The sequence below is a fragment of the Peromyscus maniculatus genome, chromosome 22, assembly GCF_049852395.1.
Source record: "Peromyscus maniculatus bairdii isolate BWxNUB_F1_BW_parent chromosome 22, HU_Pman_BW_mat_3.1, whole genome shotgun sequence".
Classification (NCBI taxonomy): Eukaryota; Metazoa; Chordata; class Mammalia; order Rodentia; family Cricetidae; genus Peromyscus; species Peromyscus maniculatus.
The window spans coordinates 2976612-2985803 of record NC_134873.1 but is presented as its reverse complement, the minus strand read 5'-3'; the positions used below and the strand labels follow the sequence as shown (position 1 = coordinate 2985803).

The 9192-nt window shown below is 63.4% G+C and overlaps 1 protein-coding gene across 7 annotated transcripts in view; it reads left to right on the top strand.

Moving 5' to 3' along the window:
- Positions 1-17: 17 nt before the first annotated feature.
- Matk (megakaryocyte-associated tyrosine kinase) overlaps positions 18-9192 on the top strand; it is a 9842-nt gene continuing 667 nt past the window's right edge. The window contains exons 1-11 of one of the 7 annotated variants that reach the window (XM_076559658.1): positions 18-662; positions 5031-5090; positions 5707-5820; positions 5907-6022; positions 6107-6326; positions 6584-6677; positions 7474-7539; positions 8334-8433; positions 8542-8626; positions 8705-8778; positions 8869-9064. In XM_076559658.1, coding sequence (XP_076415773.1) covers positions 5082-5090; positions 5707-5820; positions 5907-6022; positions 6107-6326; positions 6584-6677; positions 7474-7539; positions 8334-8433; positions 8542-8626; positions 8705-8778; positions 8869-9064 — 1074 coding nt within the window. In that variant the 5' untranslated portion in view covers positions 18-662; positions 5031-5081. Of the gene's footprint in view, positions 663-730; positions 999-3866; positions 4163-4251; positions 4865-5030; positions 5091-5706; positions 5821-5906; positions 6023-6106; positions 6327-6502; positions 6678-7473; positions 7540-8333; positions 8434-8541; positions 8627-8704; positions 8779-8868; positions 9065-9192 lie in introns of those variants that run through there. The other 6 variants (XM_042267387.2, XM_042267388.2, XM_042267386.2 and 3 more) reach the window with 6 other exon arrangements.

Genomic DNA, 9192 nt, shown 5'->3' with positions numbered 1-9192 from the left:
CCGCCACCCACCCCTGCCCAGCGTCTATAGCAGAAAGTCCAACAGGGACTCGGGGTCACCGCGGACGGGAAAGCGCCCGCTGCGGGCTGGGTCTAGTTGGCCGGGCACACATGGGTAACCAAATGAGAAGGCGTCTTCCTGGTGGCGCCCAGAGCCCGCGGCTCCGGCTGGTTAAGGGGGACAGTGCTTCACAGTTAGGCGGGCTCACGGGTGGGGAGGGCCGGTGGCCGCGACCTCGGTGGCCAGGTTCAGTGACAGCAGAGGACCACGCCCCACGGCTCTGCACCGAGCCCCTCCACCAAGCCCACCCGTGTCTCCCCGGGAAGGCAGATGAGTCCACACCAGGTGACAAAGAGTTAAGTCGGACCCGCCTAGCAACCCCAAACCACCGAGCTTCCGCGACTGCGAAATCCAGCATTTGGTGAGTTCAGTCCAGATGGAGTCCCGTCTGGGCCGCGCAGCTCCCTGAGGCCGCCAGGAGCCGCGGCGACTGACCCTGCCGCTGCGAGTCCCGTCCCCGCGGGGCAGGGGACCCCGCAGCAGGCCAGCGGGGGCCAAGGGCACAAGGCTGGACCTCAGACAAGGCAGGAAACCGAGCGCCGGGGCGGTGACGAGAGCTGGACCCGGGCTGCGGATGCAGAGGAGCGTTGCTAGGAAACACGGTGAGTGTGGGCGGATGACGCACGCGTGTGGGCGGGACCGTGGCCCAGGCAGGAGGGGTCGGGAAGACCCGCGTGCGCAAGGTCACTCGCCGCTGACCGCAGGAAAGGGACGGGACCGCAGCACACCCCCGGCCTCCCCCACCCCGTGTTCACTGACATTTTGAAAATAAAAAGCCGCGAAGGAGACAACAAAGACTTTTCCAAGGAACCAATGGGCACACATGATGTGGTCCAGCCACTCGCTGGAATATTATGCAGCCGTGAAGGGCGTTCTGGCCACTGCTCCAGCGCAGGTGGAGGACATGATGCCCAGTGACATGGACCTCACATCACAGGGTTGGTGTCATCAGACCCACAGAGACAGGAAGTGGTTCAGAGAGGGCCCTGGGCAGGGGAGGGGATGGAGTTAGTGTGGGACGGGGCAGTCGGGGTATCAGCTGCAGCGAGAGCCATGCCGCGCCGCGGGACTGAGACGGTAAAACGGTGACTTGTATGTCAGGCGTTAAAATTTTATAACGGAGCTGGGTGTGGTGGCCACGTCTTTAATCCCAGCACTCGGGAGGCCGAGGCAGGCGGATCTCTGTGAGTTCGAGGCCAACCTGGGCTATACAGAGAAACCTTGTCTCGAAAAACCAAAACAATAACAAAGCGTGTGAGCGCGCGTGTGCGGTGCGCGCGTGCGTGCGTGTGTGTGTGTGTGTGTGTGTGTGTGTGTGTGTGAGCGCGCACGTGGTCAGAGAACAACCCTTGGGAGTGGGGTCTCTTCACCGCGTGTGTCACAGAGAAAGCGTGCAGTGTGGGGCGGCCTCGCTCTCTGGGTCCTCACTCCTACTCCACGTCCTGATTTTTTGACACTCGGTGCGGGGGGGGGGGGGGGGGTGAGCGCATTTCGATCCCCGTTTTCTCCTGCAGACATGACAGGAAGCCGACTGCTATCTCCAGTCCTCGTGGGCTTTGTGTATATGACCCGGAGTCCTGGGCCAGCCTGGGCTACACAGTGAAGCCCTGTCTCAGAACCTAAAAAGGAGGGCGGAGGGCGACAGCGCCTGGGTCCCGAAGAGAGCGAGGGTTATTTTCCCACAGGAAGCCTTGTCCTTCCCTGCATCCGGGAGTCCCCTAGCAGGAGAAGCACCGAGCAGCTAAATTTAAAGGCGTGCTAATTGGGGCAGGAGGATCCGGCCAGGCTGCAGGCTGCAAGGGAGCGGTCTCCATGGAAACTGAGACGCTTGGGTGTCCCCAGAGCCTTGATTGATGGCAGCAAGTCCCAGGGCCTCAGTTTCCCCATCTGCAAGGTGGGCACAGTGCCCGCTCCCTACACAGGGAAGCAAATGGCTCCTGACACTGCAGAAAGAAGCGGCTTTATAAAAATCCGTGTGGAGAGCCGGGCATGGTGGAGAGCCGGGCGTGGTGGAGACCCAGACATGGTGGAGACCCGGGCGTGGTGGAGACCCGGGCGTGGTGGCACACACCTGTCATCCAGCACTCAGGATGCTGAGGCAGGAGCATGACGAGTTCTAGGCTTGCCTGGGCTATGAGTGAAACTGTCGTAAAGAGAAGTGTTAGGACATTTCACATTTGTTCTTTAGACAGAGTCTCATGTAGTCGCCCCGGGTTTCTGAGGCTGGCCTTGAACTCTTGACCTTCCTGCCTCAGTCTCTCCATTGCTGGGATGACAGGCGCACAGCACCACACCTGGACGGTGCTGGGGTAGAGCCCAGGGCTTCATGCACATCGGGCCAGTGCTGGGCCCCTGCGACCCCTGCGGCCCCTGCGGCCCCTGCGGCCCCTGCAGCCCCTGCAGCCCATGCGGCCCCTGCAGCCCGGCCCCTGCGGCCCCTGCGGCCCCTGCAGCCCCTGCGGCCCCATCAGAAGCAGTGCTTAGCACGCTCATGTCCTCCCACATCAGGGGTCCAGAAGGCGAGCTTCACCGGACAGGACGCGGTCAGCAGCCTGGGTAAGAACTTCCTGGCAGCCGGGTTTCTCGGCTCCCTTTGTGACTCCATTTCAGGCAGCTGTGATGGCTTTAACGATGAAATGCGTCCTTCGTGTCCCCTGAGTGGCAGCCCCAGGCCCCCAATGAGGGGGGAGCCTCACCCCAGACGCCCCCACCCAGCCCCTCCGAGACCACAGGGCACAGAGACACTGTTGATGGGGTTTGTTTTACCCAGTGCCCTCTGTATCCTGATCTTTCCATCCTCCTGCCTCAGCCTCCCCAAAAGCTTGGAATTGCAGGTGCGCACCCCAACCCTCAGGGACAGCGTCTTTTTAACACGTAAGCTTTTCAACAGGATCTCAGGTAGCCCAGGCTGGCCTCAAGTTATCTCTGTGGCTGAGGCTGACCTTAACTCCTTTTCCCTGCTGCTTCTACTCCCCCAGTGCCGGGATGACAGGGGCCTGTGACTCCACGGTGAGCCGCCCACTGAGCCCCCCGGCCCCAGTTCTGGATCTTTGCTAACTGTAGGTACCAGAACAAACATCTGGACAAAGTTCACTGGGCAGAGCAACAGCGGGCGGGCTGCTGAGGCCGCGGGTGTCCAACCTGGGCTCTGACTGGTTTGTAGGCAGGGCACGAGGGGCGCATCTGCCGCCTGTGCAGGTCGGGTCAGATCCGATCCGGAGCAGCCGGTTACGGGAACTCGGGCCACCGTGGCCTCGGTGGAGCGGCTCCCGCGTGTGGGAGGAACCGGCCGGCCGGTTCCGGTGACTCAGACGTGTGGTGTCGTCAGCCATAGGGTCAGTCTAGAGCAGAAGCTGGCTTGCAGGGGACCTCCCTGGCCAAGGATTCCTAAGTGGGTACCCACACCTGCTGGGGACTTGTGACTACCGACCTGTGGCTCCCGGAAGTGCCACATCCGTCAGTGCAAGGCACTTCTGTCCAAACTTGTCCTCCACTACTGAGCGCCTCCACTCTCTATGTAGCCCAGGCTGGCCTTGAACTCACAGAGATCCGCCTGCCTCGGACTCCAGCGTGCTGGGAGAGAGAGCATTTGAGGGCCCCACAGCAGGGCGTGCCTGGCATTTCTGAAAGTACTTGTATGTGCGTGGGTCAGGCTCACGGCGCAGCCTGGAGTGGAGGCCGAGGCCGGGAGGCCAGGACTGCAGCGTGGAGGCCTCTGTGCTGTCCCTGCGCTGCTTGCCTTCATCACCTCCCCAAACCGGGAGCTCCTTCCCACTCCTTGCGCGTGCGCGTGCGCGAGCCATTCCGCGCTCCCAGCCTTCCTGGGGTGGGCGACGGAAGGCCGGGGCTCAGCGGGGACCCAGAGGGCACCGGGCACCCGGCACCTGGCACCCAGCATCCCGCTTGGGCTGCGCAGGAGGCGGAGCGGGAGGCGGCGGCAGCGCAGCCCGCAGTGCGGCCGGCGCTAGGACCCGCAGGGGCTCCGAGCCGGGTCCCCTCCATCCTCGCCCCAAAATGAGGAAGCGGAGCAAGTTGCTCCGAGTTCAGCCTTGGGGCACACTACCCGCTGGCGGGGACCCTCCCGGGGTCGCGCCCTGAGCAGGTGAGCGCGTGCGCGCGGATGGAGAGGGGACGCCCCCCAAAATGATCCTGGACCCTGGGGCGTCAGGTGCCATCGCTGGATATTTTTTTTTCTGGGTGCGGCGTGCGCGTCTCTGAGTGCGCGCGCCCCGGTGGTCACTGCAGGGCCCGTTTGCGCCTCAGGCACACGCACAGGTGCCCGCGTCTAGCCAGCCCCCGTGTCGCGCACACGCTGGTGGCCGGGTGGCACCTGTGCCCAGATGCACGTGCGCCTCCGCCTGCGCGCAGCTGCCCTGCAAACCCCACTGAGCCCGAGGCCAGAAGCGCACCCCAATCTCCCGCCCTGACCCTGCCAGCCACCAGCTGGGGACCTTGGCAGCCACGGCCCTGCAGTGTCCGCGCTGGGGTGGTGTGGGTCCTTCCATACGCTTCCTTAGTGCCCCCGATGACCTGAGGAGCCAAGCCTCCCCAGGCTCCACCCAGGGTCAGATTCCCAGGAATGACCTTGAGTCACCGCCCCTGGCCACGGCCCAGAAAAGAGGAAGCTGAAGGCCCAGCTCCTGGCATTGTCCTCCCCACACACAGCCCTGGCTGCCACCAGAGCCATCGGATTCCTGCACTCCTGCCTCTGGGCCTCAGTTTCCCTTCCCGAGCAATGGCAGGCCGAGGTTCTGGGGTCTCCCGGCTGGTCTTTGATGGCTGGGAGCCTAAGGACTTCCCTCGGGTAAAGATAAGTTCCCAAAGCCGAGGGCTGCAGAGGGGACCTCGACCCAAGCCACCTGAGGGATGGTGAGGGGCCTCTGCCTCCTGGTGCCGCCTCCACCCAGCCAGGCCCAGAGGAAGGACCTGGACCTGGGGACACCCCCAGCATGACGCTGCCTCCTCCACAGGTGAGCCCTCGATTCCTCCGGGCCTGGCACCCCTCGTCTGCCGCAGCTAGGATGCCAACCGTGAGTGTGGGGCCCCGAGTCACCAGGCCTTCCTCAGCTGTCCCCGTGGGAGCGGGGTGCGTCCCGGGGCAAGCTCCCAACCCTGAAAGTCCCCGGGGACTGAGCCAGACCGGTCACCCAGGCCTCTACCTGTGACTGTGATTCTGGTCTGTCTGTCTGTCTGTCTCTAACACGCTTCCTTTCCATCCTCACCCCCCTTTTTTCTCTATATTAGACACCCCCAGGGGTTTATTTTTATTTTATTTTGCTTTTGAGACAGGGCCTCACCATATAAATGTGCCGGGGCTTGGATCTCCCTCTGTAGCCCAGGCTGGCCTCAAACCCACAGAGATCCTCCTGCCTCTGCTTCCCAAGTTCCAGGATTACAGGTGTGGGCCGCCATACCCAGCGTTATGTTTTAGTTTGTGAGAGAAGTCTCACTGTAGCCCAGGCTGGCCTTTAGCTGGTCTGGCATCCTCCTGTCTCAGCTGCCTGAGTGCAAGCCCGCATCTTTGCCAGTCCCTTATCCTGTCCTCTGCTCCACCAGCCCCCAGTTTCTCTCAGGGCTCCCCGTCCCTCCCAATTTCCACCCCTTCCTCCTGTCCCTGACATCCCCCTGCCTCTGTCCTGTCCTCAGCGGCGCTGGGCCCCTGGGACTCAATGTATGACCAAGTGTGAGAACTCGCGCCCCAAGCCGGGTGAGCTGGCCTTCCGCAAGGGTGACATGGTGACCATCTTGGAGGCCTGTGAGGTGAGGGGGAGCCGAAGGGTAGTTGGGGTGCACTTAGAGGTGCCAGGACAGACACCCACCGGTCCCCCCCCCCCCCCCCCGTGCAGGACAAGAGTTGGTACCGCGCCAAGCACCATGGGAGCGGGCAGGAGGGGCTGCTGGCGGCCGCCGCCCTGCGGCAGCGGGAGGCTCTCTCTGCAGACCCCAAGCTCAGTCTCATGCCGTGAGTGGCGCCCTGGTGGGATGGGTGGCATCAGGGTCCCCGCGCCCCTGCCCCACGCCGTATCCTGTCCCCACGGGTTCCCAGATGGTTCCACGGCAAGATCTCGGGCCAGGAAGCTGTGCAGCAGCTTCAGCCACCCGAGGACGGGCTGTTCCTCGTGCGGGAATCGGCTCGTCACCCCGGAGACTACGTCCTGTGTGTCAGTTTCGGCCGAGACGTCATCCACTACCGTGTCCTGCATCGAGATGGCCACCTCACCATCGACGAGGCCGTGTGCTTCTGCAATCTGATGGACATGGTGGAGGTGACTGTGCGGGAGGGGTGGAGCGGGAGGGGTGGAGAGATGGAGGGGGGTCTCCAGGAGCCTCACTTGTCTCTAGAATTGGGGTCACCTCCCCAGGGAGCCCCATGTTGACACCCACCGCCCCTCACCTTCCATCCCGCACCCCCACTGTTGCCATGGAAACCCGTTCACCTTAGCCTGGTACCTGGGGGATTCTGCTCACCCCGCTGAGGAGACTGTGGGGGAGACCAGAGGCTCACGGCTGCCGGTCCCCACAGCACTACACCAGGGACAAGGGGGCCATCTGCACCAAGCTGGTGAAGCCAAAGAGGAAGCAGGGCACCAAGTCGGCCGAGGAGGAGCTTGCAAAGGGTATGATGGCCCCCTGGGAGAGATCATCATACACACCAGCCCAGACTCAGCCTCCCACCCCAGACTCCCACCCCAGCCTCCCACCCCAGCCTCCCACCCCAGCCTCCCACCCCAGCCTCCCACCTCCCACCCCTGCCTCCCACCTCCCACCCCAGCCTCCCACCCCAGCCTCCCGCCTCCCACCCCTGCCTCCCACCTCCCACCCCAGCCTCCCACCCCAGCCTCAGTCTCTCATCCTCAAGCCCCCACCTTGGCTTGGTTAAGCCCCCGAGTCTTCCAAGCCTGACTGCCACGTGTCTCCTGTGGGGTCTGGAGTCCCAGAGACAAACCCACGATGGACCAAGGTGTCTGTCCTGCTTGGCTCTTCAGACTTAGGCTTAGAAAGGTTTTGGGGGGGGAGGGCTTTGAGAAGTAGCTGAAGGGTATGTGTGGAGTGTAAGAGCCTGCTGGAGACAGGATCAGAAATAGTCCAGAACCTGTGTGGCTCTCCGATCTCTGTGTGTGTCCCTGGGAGAGCAGCAGCGAGAAGACCTGACCAGCAGCTTGGAGGGGCACAGGGTAACCACAGTCCCTGTCCCTAGAGGGAGGTCCTGGAGCCGTGGCTGAAGTCTGGGGAACCGGGTGGCTTGACCTGGAGTGGGGCGTCCGCCATGCAGCCTTGGGGTAACGGCTGCGGGGGGCACATGCGTCGGTGTGCACAGCTGTGGCATGCTAGCTCTGCATATCTCGCTGGATGCAGGCCGGGTGGGAATGGCCGCGGCTCCTGTCCCGCTCTGACTGGTCTCTGTCCCCGCAGCGGGCTGGCTGCTCGACCTGCAGCACCTGACTCTGGGAGCGCAGATCGGAGAGGGGGAGTTCGGAGGTGAGGAGGGGGTGCAGAAGGAGCTCCTCCTGTCTGGACAGCGGAGGACGGGAGCAGGGCATCGGGTGCCCGGCGGCAGCCCACCCCCATCTCCCAGGACCTTCCTAGGCGCTCCACTCAGGACACCTCCCCTGTGTGCCTAGTCCTGAACTTAGAGCAGAGGACAGTGAACCACACTCACACCAGCGCTGTCCGTCCTGAGCAGCCGGAAACTATGCAAACACGGCCAGGACTGTGGGCTTCTTCATGGAACAGAAATTTGAATTCTGAATAATGAGACAGCCATTGCATTTGCATCAATTGCTTATTCTTTTGGGACCAGGGATGGAACAAGGCCTCCTGAATTTAGAGCCAATACTCTATTCAGGCCACGCCCCTAGTCCCTTATTAAGCTCCACCCTGACCACGCCCCCAGCCCCTCACTGGGGATTCTGGGCGGGGCTCCACCCTGACCACGCCCCCAGCCCCTCACTGGGGGATTCTAGGCGGGGCTCCACCCTGACCACGCCCCCAGCCCCTCACTGGGGGATTCTGGGCGGGGCTCCACCCTGACCACGCCCCCATCCCCTCACTGGGGATTCTAGGCAGGGCTCCACCTGACCACGCCCCCAGCCCCTCACTGGGGAGTCTAGGCGGGGCTCCACCCTGACCACGCCCCCAGCCCCTCACTGGGGAGTCTAGGCGGGGCTCCACCCTGACCACGCCCCCAGCCCCTCACTGGGGAGTCTAGGCAGGGATGCCCGCAGGTCGGTCTGTGGGTCTTGGTGGGTCCTGAGCTCTGTCCCCCTCCACAGCCGTCCTGCAGGGTGAGTACCTGGGGCAGAAGGTGGCCGTGAAGAATATCAAGTGTGATGTGACAGCCCAGGCCTTCCTGGATGAGACGGCCGTGATGACGTGAGTGGCCGGGTGGGACTGGGTCCCAGGGCCGGGGTCCCAGCTGTGTTCTCACTCCCCGCCACCCCCGCCTGTCTGCCCCCCCATCCTGCCCTCCCCCACCCCCAGAAAGCTCCAGCACAGAAACCTGGTCCGACTCCTGGGCGTGATCCTGCACCACGGCCTGTACATTGTCATGGAGCACGTGAGCAAGGTGTGCGGGGTGGCTGATGGGTGGGCGGACGGGGGTGGCCCAACAGCCTGGAGACCCCCAGGTCCCTCCCCCCCACAGGGCAACCTGGTGAACTTCCTGCGCACGCGGGGCCGCGCCCTCGTGAGCACATCTCAGCTCCTGCAGTTTTCTCTGTAAGTGACATCGCTTCCGGGCAGGTAGGTCCCAAAGTTGAGGGGAAACTGAGGTCTGACTGCGGGGTGACCGGGCTCGTCTGTCCCTAGGCATGTTGCTGAGGGTATGGAGTACCTAGAGAGCAAGAAGCTGGTACACCGCGACCTGGCTGCTCGCAACATCCTGGTCTCTGAGGACCTGGTGGCCAAGGTCAGTGACTTTGGCCTAGCCAAGGCCGAGCGGAAGGGGCTGGACTCAAGCCGGCTGCCAGTCAAGTGGTCGGCGCCCGAGGCTCTCAAGAATGGGGTGAGCAGCGATCCACCCCTCTCTGGGGTCTTGGGGCCCCTCAGAGGGAGGATGCTGTTGTGACTGTGCTGTGTGACCCTACATACATCCCTTGACCTCTCTGAGCTTCAAGGGAAAACGGCTGCCTG